The sequence below is a fragment of the Poecilia reticulata genome, linkage group LG3 (assembly GCF_000633615.1).
Source record: "Poecilia reticulata strain Guanapo linkage group LG3, Guppy_female_1.0+MT, whole genome shotgun sequence".
Classification (NCBI taxonomy): Eukaryota; Metazoa; Chordata; class Actinopteri; order Cyprinodontiformes; family Poeciliidae; genus Poecilia; species Poecilia reticulata.
In genome coordinates, this window is record NC_024333.1 from 12,978,540 (window position 1) to 13,000,753 (window position 22,214).

General features: G+C 37.3%; 1 protein-coding gene across 2 annotated transcripts in view; it reads right to left on the reverse strand.

Moving 5' to 3' along the window:
* gpc6a (glypican 6a) overlaps positions 1 to 12,957 on the reverse strand; it is a 149,852-nt gene extending 136,895 nt beyond the window's left edge. For both annotated transcript variants that reach the window (XM_008404363.2, XM_008404362.2), the window contains exons 1-2: positions 12,526 to 12,957; positions 12,167 to 12,336 (exon numbers count right to left, since the gene is read on the reverse strand). In XM_008404363.2, the coding sequence (XP_008402585.1) occupies positions 12,167 to 12,336; positions 12,526 to 12,551 (196 nt within the window). In that variant the 5' untranslated portion in view covers positions 12,552 to 12,957. The remainder of the gene's footprint in view (positions 1 to 12,166; positions 12,337 to 12,525) is intronic.
* Between the last annotated feature and the right edge of the window lie 9,257 nt (positions 12,958 to 22,214).

Sequence of the window (22,214 nt, forward strand, 5' to 3'; positions counted from 1 at the left end):
TAGTTAACAGTAGAAATGATGTGAATCGATTTAAAGTACTCTCTGTGTTTTGCTTGTGCATTATAAGAAAAAATCTTGGAAAACGCTAAGTACTGTGGGACCTTCAAGTACAAACAAATTTGAATGTAAATACTTTGGAATGTGAATGGACCATGAAGGTCTTTAACACAAGTTTTCTCTTCTGCACATGAACATGCTATTTTGTTGTTGCAAAGCACTGCTCTTCTCGTGAAACACTTAATGCAAATAGCATATGAAAATCTAGAGCTTCAGTCTGGATCCTCACCCGAACACACCTGTTGCCTCATGCTGCATAACTCTGTGCCATAATAATGTTATAACACTTCTTGATATTTGTGAAACATAGACAAAAGCAAAAGTCTCTGCAAAATATGACTAGGCAATTGAAAAGAAAGAAACAAAAGGAAAGAGACCGAGGAAAGGATGGATAATTTCAAATATTTTCATGTGCTGTCCAATCCATTTATCTCAAAAACATTATGTGAATAAGCAGATCTAATCTCACTGAAGTCCAACTTAATAATTAAAAAGAGTAAGACAATACTGGACATTTGCACCATTTGCACCAAAATAAACGTTAAATAAAGTTTGTGTGTGTATTGTTCTGTTACTTTTCAAGAATAAATAAGTTCTGGAAAAACGCTAATAGACTATGATTCATAGGTATTCTTTGTCAGGTACTCATATTTGTAGTCTATGTTTCCCTTGGCTGATTTAAATCTGTGTTTAGTAATTGAGATCTCTAGAACTGAAAATGAAATAGTTCATGAACTGAGCTTGAGGAGGTTTAGTGGAAACTATTACGGTAATTTAGTTGTCCCAGTGAAGTGCTGCACGAGGGAAGAGGCACGCAGTGAGTTTAAAGCTTTGTACTCGTGCTCCGGATTCACGGTGCTAACTGGTGCATGACTCAGTCCTAAACACAACAGCTGGTGGTCTGAAAAGCCCAAGGTAGAGCCCCAGGGTGTGAGATGACCAGCCCACTCATTTACTGTCATCTTACTCAGGGGACAGGAAACAGCGGGGTTCTGGGAGCAAAAGACGAGGCTGGCTTCTTTTCAGATTCCCGCACCCTCCAGCACTCAAAGAACAAGCATGTGCCAAGAAGTATCACATCACCACATGTTTCCTACGATACACATGAAAGGATCCAACAGATGTAAACACCAGAGAAACACACTTCATGCCATTAACAGGCCTTCCAGACATATTTGCACCTCTATTTAAAATGGTTTTTGAATTATTAAATTGAATTATGGTTTTATTTGTTTTACAGCGTCATTAAGTTAGTTGTCCCAGTTTTCATGCTGGTCCTTTACTGACATCTACGCTATGCTGCTTGAGCATGTCACATTTGTCATAAAGGCAAAGCTCCCTGGAGAAGCATGAGCCTAGTGAGCCCAGACATCTTTTCTCACAACATTGTTCTATATTCTCATAAAAATGGTGATTCAAATGATCTTTTGATCCCCCCCACCCACTGTATGGCTTTAGTTCCACATGAATCCCTGTATCATTCCTTAACACTTTTCAATCCAAAATGCCTCATTACAAGCCCATTTCAGCCAAAACGCCAGTATTCAGTGTCATTACACATGCAGCTTACACCTATTTGGAGATACTACAAGGCTCTGTCATAAATGTGCCCATAACTTCAACAACACTCAAGTCTTTTTCCCTTCTTTTTGCACTAACATAAAAGGTTACTTTTCTAAAGCTTATAAGAAAACTGCTTTCTAAATTCCCTCATTTCTGATATTTACTTCTGAATCAAAAATGCATTGCACAAGCCATAAAAATAAATATATTTGTGCACCTTAATTTACAAAAATAAAGGGAGCACCATACAAACAGGAGTTAAGCAGAAATCAGGTAACAAAATGTGCTCCATGAGGGAGACCTTTTTAGATGTTGTTATATCCCCGATGGGATTTCACTGCCAAGCCTATTATTTAATGTTGCGAATTCAGCCCAGCAGTGTGACACCGGGTTAAGATCAGCCTTTGCATTAACATAAAAACTGTAACAATTTCCAATTAGTCTCTCAACATCAAAGGCACTGGAAAGATCACACTAAACTGGGTCATGATCTCCTATAATTGGCCCAAATTTCTTAATTCATAAGTTGCGCAGCATGGTTCCCCTGCATGCCTTATTCATTCTGCTATTTGAAAATACAATTTAGTTGAATAGACGAAAGTTTGTTCCTGAAATGCCTAGGCAGTTGTCGTCTTTGTTGCCTGATGAGCATCATCCATCTTTTCACCTGAGTGATTTATTCAGACAGGTTGAACATCATTAGCAAATCCTGAAAAATTCAGCAGAAATGAAATAAATGACCTGGAATATTTGATTAGAACATGCAGCCACAGAATAAGAAGACCTTTTTTTCTCAGCATATTTTAATTGTTAAGCTATATGAGAAATCGTTATTGTTTACAGTAAAGGAAACGGAGAGAACAACACAAAAGGAGCTGAGCTGTGTATTGGTTTAGCCGTATAGAAAAATGTATGCAAATATGTTAGATGCACATCATTAGAGCTAAGATACTTGTTTTCATCATACCAGACATACTGGGACAGAAAGTTTGCATGAATGTGAACTCTGGAAGAGCATTAGAGAAAAAAAACACATTTCTATTATTTCCACAATGACGAGGCAGCACCACAAATTCAACACCTTTTCTCTAGACGACAAAAAAGCTGCAGAAAGATTAAGATGTGAGCATGAACAAAGGGTCATGTACTTTTAAACGTTTATATTGTGAAAAAGAATATGCCTAGAGGGATAAAGACTTATTAGATGATGAAAAAAAAATACTTTGTCTCTCCTGTGTCTTTAGTTAGCATGGAGTTTATATTTAAAACCATCAAATTTCAACTTTAAAACATTTGCATCTACGTTTTCCTGTGATGCTCAGCGGGAATTTTCTTCAGTGCTTGTAATGTTCATTTCAGAAATGATTAAAGAAGTCATAAAATTGTACCAGTGGCTTTATCAGTTCTTTTATATTTGAAATGTAAAATGTGACTTGGCTTTTTATTTTGTTGCTTTTGTTTTTGGTTGAATAAATAAAGTGTTGGTACCAGCATCAGGGATTGTGAAAAGAAACTTTTAAACATTGGTGAATTGCTGCGTATTTGAGCAACAGTTCTTAAGTTAGCTTCTAAAACATGAAGAAAGCCCGAGAGGAATGAGCCAACACTAAAGCCTGAGGGCTATAGAGACTATGTAACATGGAGGAATTACATTACTGTTTGAAGTCCTCTGTGACTTGCTGCAGTATTACTTCAGCATTACAATCTGCAGTGCCACAGTTACCTGTAGGCAAGTGAAACACAATAATCTTGATCAAATTTTGGTGCCAAAGGTCAAGGTAAGGTTATTGTAATTAACCAAGATTATAAATGAAACTCAAGTTAAACTTTGTGGGAATCTCACCTTAATTTGCTGTGAGCTGGTATGCCGTGTCTGAGATGTGCTTCATTTAATCATAATAAAATGGTGCACATACTAGGGCTGCACAGTGGCGCAGTTGGTAGAGCTGTTGCCTTGCAGCAAGAAGGTTCTGGGTTTGATTCCCGGCCCCGGTCTTTTTGCATGGAGTTTGCATGTTCTCCCTGTGCATGCGTGGGTTTTCTCCGGGTACTCCGGTTTCTTCCCACAGTCCAAAAACATGACTGTTGGGTTAATTGGCCTCTCCAAATCTTCCCTAGGTGTGAATGTGTGTGTGCATGGTTGTTTGTCCTGTGTTGCCCTGCGACGGGCTGGTGACCTGTACAGGCTGTACCCTGCCTCTTGCCCATAACGTTAGCTGGAGATGGGCACCAGCACCTCTCCAGACCCCACTAAGGGACAACGGTGTAAAGAAAATGGATGGATGGATGGATGGTGCACATACTCTATAATGTAATTTGTGTCTAAACTTAGTGCCGCAACAATTTTATTCGATAAAAGTATCAAATATAACAGGAGTGGTGCACAACTTGGTAGCTCACTTTGCACATAATATTAAGGAAAATGACAGTGATTTAAAAAAAACAATACTGGGTTTAGAAGAAAAACACCCAAGGAATTTATAAATTGGGGAAAAACTGATATATATCACCTTGTAAAATGATTTACATAGTTTTTCAATTATTCATGTTATATTCACAAGCTTCAGTGGCATTTTCTGTGATGGGCATCATCATCTACATAATTGTCAAGTGAAGAAAAAAAAAAGTAATCGCAATTTCTTTCCAAAAAATATCTGAAATTGATGTGCATTAGTACACACTTTACTGACTCAATACCTTGTAGAGTTAAGCTCAGTGGATCATTGACTTACTCGAGCTGATTTCATAAGAAACAGCTGGAAGATCAGAAAAAGTTACCTTGTGTTATTCTGATGCTAATTTGACTTTTTCAGCTCCTTTATTTCAATCATTGCTGAGGCACAGTGCTTTTAATAAAATTTTTTTGTTTTAAAGTAACAAGATCAAAACAAAATTCTGAAGTATTATCAAACATGGCACACAGGTATTGATGGGCATTAATTCCTCATGAGCCAGCCTGATGAAAGAGTTTATTTTATTTGGCCCAATTCGAATTCTAAGTTAGAAAGAAATAATTTTTTTTGCTGCGATAGCAACATCTTGCAGCGGGGGAAAGACAAACTTATGCCAAATAAGCTCTAGCACCAGTTTAGCACCACAGCCAACTTGTTGAAAAAGAACGTCTGAGTCTTAGCACAGATTCTTTACAGGTTTGGACTTTGACTTGGCCATTCTATCAATATGATTTAGTTTAAACAATTTGATTTTAGTTCTTGCTGCATATTGTTCTTCTGGAAGCAGCTTTGAACAGGTTTTCTTCCAGGAGAGCTTCAATAGCCTTTTCCACTCTGACACATCTCTTTGCCATTACTGGAGAAAAAGCATCCACACAGGATGATGCTGCCTCTGCAGTGCTTCAGAGTTGTGATAGTTTTCTCAAAGTGTTGTGAATTATCAGTTTTTAGCAAAACATAAACATACATTTGCATGTAAGTCCAAATTTAGATTCAGTGATTATTATTTACAAAATAGATTACTTCTGAATGGCTACAAATGTGTAAAAGTGTTAGGAAGTGCCCTACCTTTCTACTTCTAAATTATGCACTTGAGTTGGTTTATCAAAAAATCCCTAAAATACTCACAAGTTTGTTTCTTTAGCGCACTGTAATGTAGTATAAATATTTGCATCAACATTTTTTTTGTTAATAATTTCATGTATTGAGTAAAAATAGGGTACATTTTTTATAATGAGCCTAATTTAAAAGGGTTCATATTTGATCAAACCTACACTTTTTTAGCCTTGCTCTTATCTGACACTTTAAAAACATTATGCAATATTTCATTCCTTAGTTGGTTGAAAAAAATATTAGTATATTTTTTTTATATTTTTGCTCCCATGAACTTCTGCTGTAAGTAAATCTGTGCTAAAACATGTCTGGATCGTGTAGAACCATATTAATTTTTAAGTTGCCAGAGCTGCTGCTTTTTTCTGTCCATATAAACAGCACTGCTTAAGTGCTTAAGTTTTTTTTTCTTCTTCAGAGAATGGAAACTGTCCATGTTCCTTTAACACAACAACAACTGTACCATTGTCAAGCCTGTGATGTCAGTGACACCACTGGTGTCAACAATTGTTGACAGCATCTGACGTTGCCATGGCAGTTGTGTCAAACTATGTTTATTTATACTTTAATGGTTGTTTACTTGCAAGTCACTGGGGGCTGAATTATTTAGCAAATCACCTCAGCCATGTGTATTTATCTGTGTCTAAAAAACAAAATTAAAAAGTCCCTGGTGTGAAATTCACTAGCATCCTTGACACCTTGACATATATACCCAGGTGGGTTTTCCCAGGGCACCTGGTGGCTCTCATCTCTCGGAGCCCTATTGTCGCTGTCAGGCTTGGGACTTTCTATTCAGAGACTTTTCTCCTGAGGCAACAGTCTCTTTGGGCAAAAAAACAGACCACAACAATCAACACGACAGAGTGCAGTGGTTCTCTAAACAGTGGTGGGAAAGCCACAAGCACTCACCTGCGTAAAAAAGGGGAACGTAATGTTGTTCAGAAAAAAAATGTTTTTTTAAGGTTTTTCAGTCAAACCTGAAAAGTCGGCACTCCACTGGCTAGTAGCAAAACCCTATGACAAACCCAAATGAACGATTATATGACAGTGTGACCATGACCATCCTTAACAACATTTCTGCAACACCCGGGCATGGGAAAATCCTGGAGTAATATTTTTCTCTGCTAGAGGAGCGCAACTGATCTTTTTGTATCTTCCAGTGGGAGTTTTTCTTCTTTTCATTCAGCCACAGAAAGAAAACTTCACATACTTTATATATAAATGATGGCAATCTTTTCATGCAACAAAATCGCCAACTCAGATTGCTAATCCCCTATGTTTAGATGGATTATATTGTAGGCTATCTATTTCCTTGTGTAGTCAAGGTCCTCTCACTTCACAACACAGCACCTCTCAGTCATGATGTTAACACATGATCAGTCAAGGATGCTTCCATTTACCCCTATGCTCCCTATCAGTAGGAAAGTTTGTTTATTTCAACATTTTTTTCCTCTGCTCTCTCTCCTCTAATCCCCAAACACAGACTCACATCCATCCTTTAACTTTTTTATTTTCTAGTTCCTCTCAACGCTTGACAGAGTAGAGATTCTTAATCCCCCCTCTATTACTGATTTAGGCCAGTAGTTGATTGAAAACTGGAAAAAGTGCTGCAGCAGTCTCCAACGCTATCCAGGGGCTTTTCACACTACTTAGAAAGCACCATACATGGTGCCGAGGAGGGCTCAGGGATGCCTGGAGACCCTGCATTTCAGGCATGAATGCCTGCAGAGGGTAAACAAATTCTACAGACCAGGACAACTGTCAGACATTCTCTTTGAATGAAATCTGAAGAGAACCACGGGAGGATTCCAATTAAAACTCATGCACACAATATGTCTCTCGCTATGAAAAAACAAAGCACTTTTGTCATTTTCCATCACGACAGAGATGCAAAGGAAGAAAAAAAAAAGGAGGGCTTGAAGAGCAAGGCTAAACTACCACAGAGACATTAACACGCAGACGCACATTCGCACTCACACAAAGCCTAATCTCCCTCACATCTTATTAACGGTTCTCTCTGAAGATGTATACACGCTGCCGAGAGACTTGCTTCCAATTTGGCAAAGCCAAGAACATCTTAATGGGCTTTGAAGAAGAAGAAAAAAACGCCTGTCGGAAATTTTATATGGATATTTGCAGGGCAAGGGTTTTACCAGTGATATTGAGACTTACTAAAGCTCTAATGTCATTCTATTATTTAGTGATTACATCTGGAATTGTTGCTAAATTTGTTTTGCTAAGTTGCCCTACATTTTATGTAAAGGAGTACGTCACTGGAAAATAGAGAAAGATGATTACATGCTCTTATTATGGAACACCGAAACGTGACGGGGCAGGATTAACTGTTACCATTTGCTTTTGTTATTTATATATATTTTGAAATAATGTTCTGTAAAAACTTCATGTGCTACGATGATAAGTGTTGTGGAACTGTTTGCTTTAAAGACAAAGTATTGAGAACTTCATATCTTGACAATTTCAAATGTTTTTTTGGGGGTTTTTTTGTGATCAATTATTTCTATTTTGTTGTTTTATATCCACAACATTATGTACAATACAGACAAATTAGAACAAGTGCAATAAGACACAGAACCAGAAAAAAATTTTGTAACCCAAGCAACCCTCAACACCACGGTGACCCCTTTACCCATCCCTCCAGATCTCAAAATAACAGCAATTAGGGAAGAGGACAGATGAAACGTTGAAATTATCCCTTACAGTCACAAATTAAGAGCATTAAATAGAGTTGTGTTGCATTTCAAAAGGTTTTTGACGTCAGTACTGAGAAAAACCTACAAACCAGCAAATGCTGATCATTGAGAAAAACGCAGAGATGAAGCATCACATGAGAAAAAAATTAAATAAAAAATTGGCTGTATCGTCTAGCAACCAATAACTGCCCTGATAAAAGAAATCAAATAAGGCTGCTCTGAAATGAACCCCAACGGTAGTTGTTATTCTTGAGGAGGGAAATATAAAACTCAGGCAACACACCATTAGAAGCTGCTGCATATCAAGCCGTTTTATTTGAAGGCTGTGGAAAAGAGCGGAGTCCACCCATGAGGCTCCCAGCCGCTCTGTGTGTAAGTAGATGTTGATATTAACAGCAAAGCCTCGGAGAAGGAGCGTCGTGGCAGGAGCTTGACTGAGGCATTCAGAAGCAGCTGTGTTTCTGAACAAAGAGCTGACAATCACGCTGTATTGTGTGCGTGACACTGAAACTAATGTTCCACACAGAAGCACGAGGGTGGCGGGGGGGTGATCCATGCAGGCGAGCCACTCTGTGACACGCCATCCTGCTGGGGGTACATTAGCAACATGGAAAGTTGCAAACCTAGTGGAATTTAATGAAGTTGTCCAGCAGGGAGTTTTAAAAATGTAATTTTTTTTTTCCTATTTTTAGTCTTCCCACATACAACGCTGTATTTCAGCAGCACTGCTTTATGTCTGGTTCTTTAGAGTCATCATTCAGATTTCTTTCAGAGAGCTTTGGCAGTCTGAAAGCCTAAAACTAAGATTACTGGGATGTCACTATCTGTAGATAGTAAAAAAAAAGCTAAAGTAAGCATTAGGATTTCAGCTAAAAGAGACACCATCATAAGTACCTGAGAGTGTTAGAAAATGAAGAAGTAAAGTCGAAAACAGGGAAGATAATTACTTAGTTCCCTATGTGGATAAAATTGTCAGTTGTTTTTTTTTTCCAATACGAACCTCATTCAGAAGTCTCAAAATAGTAATCAGGAGTTTTTGAGTCAGTTTCATTGCAGCAGACAACTCATTGCCTGTAGCCACACTCTGTATAGATACAGTATAGTTTTCTACTATAATTTGTTCGATTTTAGGCCATTAAAAAATACATTACTGTTATAACACTAAAAAGATTATTCGGATTCAGTTTATTTTTGGTTCTCTCTCCACAGCCATTTATTAATTCCAAACAAAATTTGGAAAAAGTTCTAGATGTGCACAAAAGTTTGTCAAACTATTCACCCGACATGTTTGCAGTCATTTTCCCTCAAAGGATTTTGCCCATTTGCACACAGAATAAATTTGACTGAACCAGCTTTTTGTTTGTTTGTAGATGCTGAATCTGAAATTGAAAGTTGTGTCTTATTTTTAAATTTTAGTGTATTAGGTTAAAGAAGAAGAAACTACAATGATCAAAAACTCAAAAAGGATGAGCAGAGATAAACGGGAGTCTTCTCCTCCACTTTTAACTATGGGAGAAGCGGTTACTCTGTCATTCGGGCACCTATGACCACCACTGTACCGTCAATAAAGTGTCTGACCTCTGCCAGACTCTTCTCCATCACTAACCAACAGACGGTAAGTTACTGAACTCTGCAGAGGGCTGACTGATGTGAAATTGCTGCTCTGATCCTTTGTTACAGCTGGTTAACTCACTCCATGGGTCTTACCTTGTAACATTTTTTTGACAGTAGCTGTGAGAGTGACGCACTTCTTTTAAGAATTGTCTTAGTACAAATAGAAAAGTTACATTACTAGAGAAATACTTCCAGTTAGCATTGGATTAAACACTTCCACTCACTTTGGTATTTTAAAACAAATCCGAGGTTATTTGTATTTCTTGCTCAACAATGAAGCTGGGCTGGTGAAATTAAAACCATATGCAAAGAGAAGTTTCGTGTCTTTAGAAACAGCAGAGGCATGACTGCAAATGATATAGTGAAGACTGCTGAATCCCTGTGTTAGCCTACCTAATGTGAAATAATGGAAATCTTCTTGGTTAGCTCCAATCATAACCTCTATTTATGTAAAGATTGTTTGAAAGCAGCAATGTAAATGGACAAAGTCCATCTCCAACACAGAAAACACAAGAAAGAATTTGGTTACAGTCTCTTCATGCATCTGGAGCTTCAAAGTAGTCAACAGACCCAAGTACTGAAATTTCAAGCAGATGGGGAATGTCAGGCAAGATGAAATAATACTCAAAAGGTTTGCATAATCAGATATCGAAACGACCAAGCGCGTCACAATTGCGTACAAGAAATAAGAAGTGTCTGGCCTCTTCTGAAATTCTTCCTGAGATAAATGTCCAGGTTCTGTGTGGGAACCGCTCACAGAACATTATGAGGTCAAATCCTGGAACCGCCCGATGAATTTCACTCCTTTAAGGGCTGTCAAACTAAACAATAACAGCTGCGCAAAGTCCAAGTTTTGTATCAGAACGCATCAAGGAAATCAAAGATGACTGAATTAATTTTTCAAATACATCCCAGATATTCGCCAAGGGATGAAGTGCTTGGCAACAGCATGACAGTTGTGTAAAATAGCATGCAAAGTAATGCTTTTTACGTTCCCGACATCTGTGGAAATCTGGCAGCAATCACTTTGCAATGGGGAGTTGAGCGAAAGCCATTATTTAATTATTTATGGAGACTTTTAAGATGTCAAACACAAATGATGAAAAAAAGATTTCAAGAAAGTAAAGCCAAAGAGAAAAAAGTTGTTTCCCCCCTACATAATGCAAAAGTCTACACATTAAATAACCTCATCACATTGATGATTGCCTTTCGGTGTTGTGGTGCTGATAAGGTACTCGCTCCTGGAGTAGAAATACAAATTCTAATGAAGTGCTGGAGCAAAAAAAGCATGAACCCAAACATTTAATATTTTTCTGTCGTTTATGAACAGCACATGTATTTTTGACTCCTGAGACATAGGAGTATTAATAATCCTCATAATTAACACAGCCAGAGTGTGCAAAAAAACCAGATTCTCGTCAAAGTCCAGCCACTCCGAGAAAGAATAAGACGACTCCATGATGATTACTGTCTGGCGCTGCCAATTACCAGCACTGTATCTCTATTTTCCCTGTGAGCGGCAATGGAAGGATTAGATTCAGGTCCCTCTACTTCCCTTCAATTTCCTCTCATGGAGCGTGAGTGTGTTTACTGGACAATGTATTTTCTTGCTTTGACCATAAATGTGATTATAACCGTGGAGGAGATAATAAAATCCACATCTCTGCCACACCATACAGCATGAACTAAAACCTGAGCCGAGGAGCCTTTAGGAATATCAAAATGAAAAAAAGAACTCATCAGAAGAAAAACAAAAAGTCATTCATGTTGAGGGCATACAGCCCCCTACTGGTAAATAATATAAACTCTTAAGCCAAATCCAACACTAGAAGCTCTATGGTGTTCTGTTGAATGTGAGCAACAGGTATGCTGCCACTTCCCGAAAAAGAAAGTTAGTCTTTTACTGTTTTCACCGGAGCAACCCAATTAAAAAAAAAAAAAGAAAAAAAGGAGTACAATCTGGGTAAATGCAATAGCTGAGTATTGCTGTTAGGTAAACTGAAAGAATGCTTTATGGACATGACAACTCGTTATTTGACAAAATGCTGTAAAAGTTTAAAATGTCTGCAAGCTTCTCTGTCTTTTGATTACTGTTTGGTGTGGTAGGTTGTTTTTTTTTACACAAAAGTAAAACAAATCTCTCAGTTGCTTCGGCTGATTTGTCTGCGTAATTAATTTTTCAGTGGAGAAGAAACAATCCTAAATCTTCTGATCACCTCGGGTCTTTTCTAGAAGCTAAATCCATTTTTTTAAACGCCAGCCTGACAGAAAATCAATGGAATTCAGGTTGCCGTGATTTATCACTGACTGGTCAGAAAACTGAGAGGATAATGATTTTTTTATTTTTTTTTTAAACAGCAAGGAAATCCTCGACTGTACGGCACCTCTATAGCTCATCCACATGAGCGAGAATGGATTTGTAACACCTCTCAGCGTCATTCGCTTTCAGTCAAACGCAAACGGGACACCCCGACAATAAACTCCTACTCGTCTGTTTGACTGAAAGAGTGATAGCAGTTTAAATACGCGGCATGTGCGAGGAAGACGCACGGCTCTTCGTCAAATTGTTGAATCTGAGGAGTGAGTGGGGGGGGGGGGGGGACATGACACGTGGTTGTTGTGGGCCAAACGCACGGATGATGTGTCGGTGTCGCCTACCTGATATTTCCTGATGAGGTACATGGAGGAGGCTGAATCCTTTAGCGCTATAAGCTTGTCTAACCTCGCTACAGCTCCGCGCTTTGCTTTCTCCAGCAGATGACAGGGACAGCACCAACAGAGTACATAAGGCGACCTGCAGTCTCCACATCGCACACATCAGTGAAATCCTTGGGAAAAAAATATATATATATATGAAAAATTTCGCCCAAAAAAAAAAAAAAAAAAACCGAGCTCCGTTGAAATAAAAGAAATCCAAAGGCTTTATTGGAAGATTTTTTTTTTTTTTTTTTTTTTTTTTTTTTTTGAAAACGAGCACGGTGATCAGATGCTGAATTGAAAATCAGATAACTCCTCACTTTATGTACTGATGCGTCCGCCTCATCTGCCCTTGGTAAAGAGAAAAGAAGTCCAGACTACTCCGTGAAGGCGAGAGGATCCCGGTGAAGATGCAACCTGCTGGTGCTCGGTTTGCCAACAACTTCTCTCTTGCACAGCTGTCCTGTCTTTATGACAGCGAGAGGGAGGCAAAATGCATCGGAGACGCGCGCTGCACAGCGAGCAGAGCGCACAAGGGCAGGGCAAAACGCGGAGTGGAGTGGCTCGACTTGTGCAGCTCCCATCCAGGGGTGATCACAGCGCTCTCGCCTTATGCATCCCTGGCCATGCACACTGCTGCACCTTAGAGGTGAAACACATGTCGGGGTTGCTGCGGGGCGGGGTGGAAGGACACGCTGAGCAGACACACAAGTTGTTCCGTTTCGATGTTACCAAGTCCAGTGGCTCGCACAACCCCCTGCTCACTGCTCCGTGTCTTCTAATGAAACTTAGTGCTGGGTGATTTAATTTAATTAAATTCACACACCTACACACACGCGCATGCACGCACGCACGCAAACACGCAGTTTGCTTATTATCTGGGGATTTTAACCCTTTACCATCTCGCCATTGACACAGGCAAATGTGAGCTCGCTTTGTCTGTTATTAAAAGACAAATTAAAGTTAAAGTTGTTTTGGGGGTTTGGGGAAGGAGAAATATGGCTCTTCATCCAGGGCGACATGGTTTGGGAGACTGTTCGTGCTTAATAATAATAATAATAATAATAATAATAATAATAATAATAATAATAATAATAATAATAATAATAATAATAAAACAAATAAATAAAAATCTTTTATTTGAACCTCAAATGACATTTCTCTTGCTTGCCTGCATTTTCTGGCACAGTATACACTGGTGTCTCGCACTCTTCAGTCTTGTAAGCAATATAGTAGCTGCATGTGAGTGTCTGTGCCTCCATGTCTGTAAAGGCCATCTTCAGTTGTTTTTTTTTTATTTTCTTTGCTTGTTTTTTTAAGACTATGTGCCACATTTGCTCATCTATAGTAAAAGTCCCAAACAGACTTGTCAAACATGGATTGTTCTATACTGAACAGAGATTATTTTAAAAATAATAATCTATTTGTATTCTATTTGTAAAAGCACAAAGCAGAGCATTATTAATGTTTATTTGCCAATAAGAAAACTTTTTTTGTTGTTATTGTTGCTGTTTGTAATGTTTCTGATAATTTACATAATTAAAATGTCCTGTTTTCAGCACAGTGTTGGTTATGTGGACGGACCTTGACCTTGAGAAGAAAAAGCAAGTCAATTGATTTAATATCATTCATAAACGATGCAATCCAAAGTCATTAAGAGGAAATTAAAAATAAAAGGCAAAAATAAATATCTACGAAAATTTTGGTTTCGCTTACAATGAATGCTCAAAAGCTTTGTATAATAAGAAACTAATCACTTATTCACATATAGACAGCAAGTGCAGTAATTCAAGAACTGATGTGATATGATTCATTTTCTTGTTCTTGGTCTGGCAGCAGCATTTTAGATGCCAGATATTGTTTTTACAGAGGGATATAAAGACTTTAGCAAACATCTAAGTTGCTGAAAATAAAAATATGGCCCCCTTTTTTTGTGGATGCTTTTTTTCCAATGGAAAACCTGTGGCAAAGTTTTTATATGATAGTAAGTTTGACATTATGTGATTGTTAGAATTTAGATCTGAGTCCAAAACAATATCAATGTTTTTTTGTTGCTTTTTTTTTCCACACGCTTTGCGGTCTTTAGCTCCCTTAACACTGATCTCACACATTTAAAAGTTGGGAAAACTATTGACCAGATCAAGGCCAACTTTCACTTTAATTTGCTGAGTTTTTACAGTGTCTCAGCAGCACATCAACAGACACTAAGCATGCACAGGGCATTGCAAAAGTATACGTATTGCTTAACTTTTCTTATTTTATTAACGTATGCTATGTGTGTTTTATTTGGATTTTATTTAACAAAACAATACAAATTATTATACAATTTTGAAGTGAAAGGAAAATAACTGTGGTTGATAAATAAAACAATCTGATGACATATGCATTTGTATTAGCAACCTTTACTCTGACAGCCAGTGACAAAAACCACTGCAAGCAATTGTTTGCCCCCAAAAGGCTGTGCACAGGAAAAGGAAGTTGTCATGATGCTTTTGCACATTTTATTTACAAGAAAATTTATGCGATAGAAAAATCCCTAATGTCCAGATTTTCAAAACAGAGATAAAACTCTTTTATATAGCAAAAAAGATTCACAAACTAAGAAGTCTCATATCTATCAGAGTTAGCTGGTGTAAAATGTGATATTACCCTGTAAGGAATCACATTACTATAATTCCCTCAATATCTTGTGTCTATTAATTTTCTCTGCCAAATGCAGCTCTACTTGCCAGATTTTCCCTTCACAGCTCACTAACATGAATAACAGCTCATTTCATTTCTACATGGCATTTTAAAGTTGTCTATAATAAGCCAGCACTATGACTTCCAAAGCCATAAAAACACACTGCAGGGTTGTTTATACAGAATAAGGAATGCAGTATAGATACTGTGCACTGGATGCTGTGTGGCATAAAAGAAAGTTGTAATTTTCAAAACTGGTGTTTTATTCTGCCTGAAAATTGTTTCAATGTGACGTGACATGCTGCATGACTACATGCTGTATGACTACATCATGAATGTAGTCATACCCCTTAAATTTTAACACCTTACAACGACAAACTTCAATGAACTTTACAGGCATATGATGTGATAGTTTAGCTTATGTGGGCTATCACCTGGGATGTGGCTAGTGAAATCAAACTCATACTCAACTCTTTTTGTATTCACTCAAGTTAAGTTTGTGTGAAATGAAAACGTGTCTTATGATCTGAAACATTTATATGACAAAAAAAAAAATTGAAAACCATAACCATTTCTCTCAGTACAGTATGTTTGAGGTTGTTCTCTTTTGCATCTTCTAACAGGCTTTCGGTTGCCCTGTATTTAGCCTCATACACCTGGCCAGGTTTCAGCTTAGCTTGGGGTGATGGTAGTAGGAGTTCATCCCATAACTGGTTGGTTGCTGGTTCGAACTCCTGCTCTGCCTGCCTCTGTTTTTGTGCCCAAGGGAAAGATGGTGGTGAGCAGAGGGCCTAGTGACACTGGTGCATAGCAGTAGTTTTCTTTATCAGACTGTCTGGGAGTAGAGGGCAGCTGTGGCTATAATCCTGTAGCTTACCACATTGTATCATTTGTAATGTGAAACGCTTTGGGGCCTCTGGATTTGAAAATAACACTATAAAAGTAAAGGCCGTTTGCCATTTACATTTATGACAAAAAAGCATCGTCAAAGCAAGATGTTGCCACCTCAATGTTTCAAAATGCAGGTTGTGCATTCAGACTGAATTGCACTATTTGATTTCTACTATATTGGCTTTTGTATGCAGGACACTGTCTACAATATTTTGGTCTTATCTCACAGCAGCATTTTCTTTCACCTTTTTGGTGTGTCCCCTACATAGCTTGTGTCAAACTGAACTTCATGTGGCCTTCTTTCAACAGTGACTTTCTTCTTGCCATTCTTACATGAAGATCAGAATTATGGGGTGGACAGCTACATGCTGTACTTGTGATAATCTTTCCCATCAAGTCTGTACATCCCTCCAGGGTTACTACGGGCCTCCTGGCTAGTTCTTCGATTAAATCTCTCCTTGCCCAGCCTGTCTCTTTAAGTGGATCACCATGTCTTTGGAGTCGTGCCCTGCTCTTTCCCTTTTCGGATTAATACTAACATCGGTCGTTCCAGTCCTATATAATTATAATTGTTACTTAATATATACTTATAATTGTTACTGGTTATTTATTAGGACATTTCTGAATGAAACTGTCTCTGTAATGGTATTAGAGTAAAAGTGTCTCAATACATATGTATGCTGCCCTTCTTTAATTTATATCTATAAAATAATAATATAATACACATAACTTCTTTTTTCCTCAGACATCCACTGTTTGTGCTAGACTTTCATATAGCATCTCCAGGAAAATACATCAAAGTTGTGGTTGTAATGTGTCAAAATTGTGAGAAATTCAACTGGAACAAATTGTTTTACAAGGAACTATTTGTATTGGATTCCATATAATTCAACACCAGAATTGCATGTATGTCACAAACTCAATTAAAAATTAAATGAGCATCATTCTGACCCATGCTGCTAAGACACATGTGGTCAGTGAAAGTAAATTAGGTCAAACCACCTTTATCAAAGTTGCATCCAAATAACTCTGCTGCCTTGAAAACTAGAGCAGTTTATGTGAGATTGTACCAACAAACTGTCCACACACCACATGGATTGGATGGATCTCATGGATTGTACCTAAAAATGTTTAATCACCAGGATTATATGGTGAGATAAGTATTAGATATTTCCAAAACTAAATGGAGAGTGCTACAGTGTGGTCTGGGAGTACATTTACATGTTTAAATGATGTGTTTCTGCACTACTTATGTTGTTGGATCTCAAGTACAACACTGGGAAATTTAAGCAATCTGTTAAATGATTAAATATTGATGACCAAACAAAATAAATAGTTGTTTTTTTGAGGTAGTCTGTAGGAAGGACATACTACCTTATACCCCTTATGATACAAATCATAGATCGGCCACCTGGATTTGTTTTACTTTGATTCTGCAGTAATGTCCATGGGGAAACACTGTCCTTTGTGCTGAAAAGACAGAAGCCGTTGTTTATTGTTACAAAAGTTATTAGGGTAGAGATCAGTGATCAGAGATCAACATATAACTACTAAGGCAACCATAAACATACACCCCGAAATATAATGCAATGCAAACTAACACTTGATCATTGCATAATCAAGTGTTAGTTTGGCCTAGTCAAAGTCTAAACCAATTGAGGATGTTTGGTAAGACTTAAATTATTGTTCACACACACGCACACACACCCCCACACGCGCAACCCCCCACCCCCCACACACACACACACTCAATTCAATCTGATAAGCTTGAGTTTTTTTTGTTTGTTTTTTTTACAATAAATAATGCAAAGGCCTTTTTGTCTCTAGATGTGAAAAGCTGGTAGAAACAAACCACAGGCTGTAATTGGAGTGAAGTGTGGTTTGAAAGACACATTGACTGCTGTTGAATACAAATGTAAACATTTTTCTTTTTTTGGGGGGGAGGGATTTAGTTGAGATATATTTAGAAATTCATAGATAATTCCCCCTATATAAACATGACAACGCACTCACCAGCATCACAAGATGTCTATCTCAGTAGAGAAATTTAAAAATGCATGCCTACCAGAAAGGAAAGATTCTGCATAAGATTTATATTAGTAGTGTTAGTGATCAACACTCAATGTGTAGCTTAATGTTAAATACAAACTTAAATTGTTTCACACAATTCTTTTTATTGCAGATCATTCTTTCATAAGATTAAAAGATAATTCTGTTTTTGCCTGCTGTGCATTGTGAAGTCTGTCTCAGAAAAGTATTTGTATGGTTTATTTTCTCCTTTTCATTGGAGTCATTTAATTTTGCCAATTATGTTTTGATTAAAGACATATTTTTGTTTTGATTTGTTTCTGTTTTACTCTTTGAGCAAAGAAAATGTATTTTAATCATAAAAGACACTTGAAAATAATTTTAATAAACATATTATAAATACATTTGAATGAAATTATACTGAAAGTGCTGTGAGAAGCATCACGTTGATTTGACATTCAATTCATTCTAAAGGTTATGTTTCTTAGCAAGGTTTTTTTTTTTGACAGATGGACTTATTTTTAATTAAGTTGAACTTGAAAGTTAATGAAATAATCAGAAAGTTAAAGTTCACTGTACTCTAACCTAACTGAATAAATTAGGAAACCTGCATGCTGTTTTATCAACGTATTGCAGTTCCTCCTACATTTACAAACCACAAAGAAATTCTAGAAAAAACTTATTGCAAAAAGCTTCTGCAACATAGCAATGTTCAAACATCCTTTCCAAGACACTTCTTTCTAGCACTGAAAAGTGGATGAAATTATGACATTGTCAAATGTTCCTATTCTAACAGAAACTCATCTAAAGTTGACAAAAGTGACAGCAGAGTTTTTATGACACTTGCCATTAAATTTTTTGTACATATTTTCTTTTGAAGACAGGATTGCAGGCGAACTAGTTCAACTGTCTATTCTTCCACTGATGTGCCTTTTGAATAAGTGCACAAAAAGATATTCCTATAGGGAATATACCTTATTGAAAGCTCCATAATTTGCATTAACATCACCGTTACAGAAGTGCAAATTACCTTTGCAAAGGGCATGCCAACCCATGCCATCAGAGTTGCTAGTAGTGTTTTTTCTCTCCTGGTAGTAGTCCAAACTGGGTTATTTGTCTTTGTACCAAAACTCACAGCTCCTCCCAAAGAAATATCTGAAATTCTAATTTGATTAATTAAAAGTCAAGTCTCTAGTGCTTGATGATCCCAGAGGCTTTCAACCCCAGCGAGTTCAACACAGCTTCTGGATAACTTAAAATAGACTAAGCCTTAAAAAACCTCTAACATTTGACTGGTGCCTAATTTCTTTCCCTTGGACATGATATTATGGTTGGTTTGGGATAAATACTCTAACATCTTTCAGTTTTTATAAGAGTAATATTGTTTTTGGGGATCAGTTGCTAAAAGTAAAAATACAAAAATCTATGATTTATTTTACGTGTTGCTCATAACACTTAAAGGAGGTCAGGGATTTTTTTTTTTATGTTAATTGATAGCCTGGAGAACCTTTGCTTATAATGGCAAGTTGAAGTCTTTGTCTTTGGCAGTCGTTTGAAAACTATAAAAAACACTTCTTGACATCAGTTGTTTGAAGTAGCATGATTGCATATGTATATCATTTTTTATTTAATCTAATTAGATAATACGGACCCAGTATTTGTCTGTCCAGTCTGGGGTTTCAGTTCATTTTTTTCTCAATTTGTTTACCCAGAACATTTCATAATTTTCTGACTTGCAATTATGAGACAAAATTGTGTTTCTTTGTTTGATATACTTGGTCAACTAACCAATTCTTTGAAATTGTGTGAAAATCACTACTCATTTAGCTGATAGTGTCAGTAAATTAGACAGAGCAGCAGCAAAATGTACAGAAAAAATGCTAACATGCATTTTACTAATTACAGTATTGTCCTGTATTGTCTCATGTTTCTTTTTGTTCTGAATTCAAACTCCTTACTTGAAATCTGCATCTCTCTAAAATCTAGTAGATCTATGTGATTGTGAAGTTTACTGTTCTTATTTTGCTTTCTCAATTTTTGTGTGGAATCACAGCTATTCAAGCTCCAAATATGGGCTTCTCTTGATTTATTCATTTATTCAGGATAAGGAATTGTTAGTGCGGCAAGAAAGTCAAGGAATAAACGTATTCCCCCCCATTCACCATTAGCTTCCCCTGCTTAGCATTGTATTAGCTCTATTAAACCCTTGCTAATGAGGCCTTGAGAGAATGGCCAGAAGGTGATCCTGTCGGTGGATCGATAGCTCCCCACGAGGAGTCAGAACAGGGTTCATCATGACTCATACTCAGAGCACAGCAGGGGAAAAGAGTGCCTTTATCATCCAGGGTTTATGCTTCCAAAAAGTAATAATCATTCGATCATTAATTTGTTTCAGCCAATTAATGATCTATGAGTTTTGTTTTCAGTTAGGATTTTATAACTAAACTACTCAAGCTAATGTGTAAACCTCAACATAGACAGAGCAATCAATCAGAACCTATAGATAGAGGAACTACTCAAGAGCACAGACTTCCTACTGATTGCATAACATTGTAATGTTCAGTTTAATGCATGCATGGTTAAATGAAGCTATTTCAAGTAGAAAAGAAGAAATTATTTTCTTTCAACCTACACTTTGCCTAAAGGAAAAAAAAATTAAAAGTTGCCAGAAAAGAGAGAAAAGAGAAAAAATATATATTGTGTGTGTAACACGTGCATCAGAGGGTTGTGACTGTGCTTATAAATACTTTATATGTATGGGTTTAAATTTATAGTTTTAAATCAAAGCAAACTTCAGACAGAGCGGTGTGCAATGTCATGACTGAGACGTAATGTATACAGTAAGAAAATAAAGAATAAGGTCACTTTGTTCACATTAGTGCAGCAAGCAGGTGGATGAATAATTAATCAGATATTTATAATTCATGGATGTTTAAGACAAATATGCACAATTACCTGTGAAGAGGAGGCAAAGCTCAGTTTTTCAGATCTATGGGCTTTTTCCCGTACTTTCTTGTTCTTAGTCTTTATTTCACAAAGCAGTCTGTGTTTTTATCCCCACATTGTCTTACACAGTTTGAAATGGATGATACCACTCGAACGTATCATATCTCATAGAGATGGCCGTCCGTTTATTGATCTATTGATCTATTTTGCTCGTTTTCATCAAAGAATGTGTTTGTAGCAGTAAACCAAACACAGCAACCAAACCAACAGTATCTAAAATGCTGCAGTTTTAGATACTGCAATCTTGGAAATAGTATCTCCCACACATCTGATTAAATATTGTTAAGAAATATCCACTTGAAGGAAATATTGAAAATACTAAAATGTAAGAGGGCTGCACAGTGGCGCAGTTAGTAGAGCTGTTGCCTTGCAGCAAGAAGGTTCTGGGTTCGATTCCCGGCCCCAGTCTTTCTCTATGGAGTCTGCATGTTCTCCCTGTGCATGCGTGGGTTTTCTCCGGGTACTCTGGTTTCCTCCAACAGTCCAGGTTAATTGGCCTCTCCAAATTGTCCCTAGGTGTGAATGTGTGTGTGCATGGTTGTTTGTCCTGTGTTGCCCTGTGACAGACTGGCAACCTGTCCAGGGTGACCCCATGAATAATTTTATCTCAATGATAAAATTGAGCTCATCTGTGAGTGCAGGCCAGGTGACCTTTGGTGCTGATTATAGAACAAGTCAATGTCACAGTCATGCAAAGATGTAATCCAGAAATTCATCCATCTGTTGTCAATATCTGCCTATTCTTGCAGGAAGGACAAGAAGCAGGGCAAACTTCAGACAAGTTCAATAAGTTTTCTTTTCTTTTGGAACTTATTTATGCACATTTCTAAAAATAAAAAGTGTCCAACAGCACAGACACTGTCTGTTTACTTTTCCAAAGTGGCATCTAAAATGTTTCAAAGAAGAAAAAAAAAATTCAACAAGAACTTTCTGTAAATAAAATCAAATGTGGCCCGAAGAGACTTCTCTGGTTAACACTTCCAAATGTAAGAACACAATCAGCATGCCCTGCAGGATGTCTTAACTGTAAATCCCAGTATGCACGTCGTTTTTGTACGTCATAGAAAAGGTTATGTCAGAATAGCATCAATTCACTGTTGACAGGCAGTGATTAGATTAAACAGTCTAACCTTGACCTAACATTTCAGTAGATTACTTAGGCCTGGGATAGCCGCCCACCACTGTATGAAATATTGATGCATAAAATGGTTGCATCCCACATCATCTGCAAACTTCAAGTGCCACATGCTGTGATCTAAGAGAAAATCAGTTTCTCTTAATTCTTCATACTATTTTGCCCTAAGATGCCTCTAGACCTTAATAATTTATTTAATCTTCTTGACTAAGAACCATTTTTCATTTTTATATGTTGATGCAGAGCAAGATCATTTTTGAAGTTAGC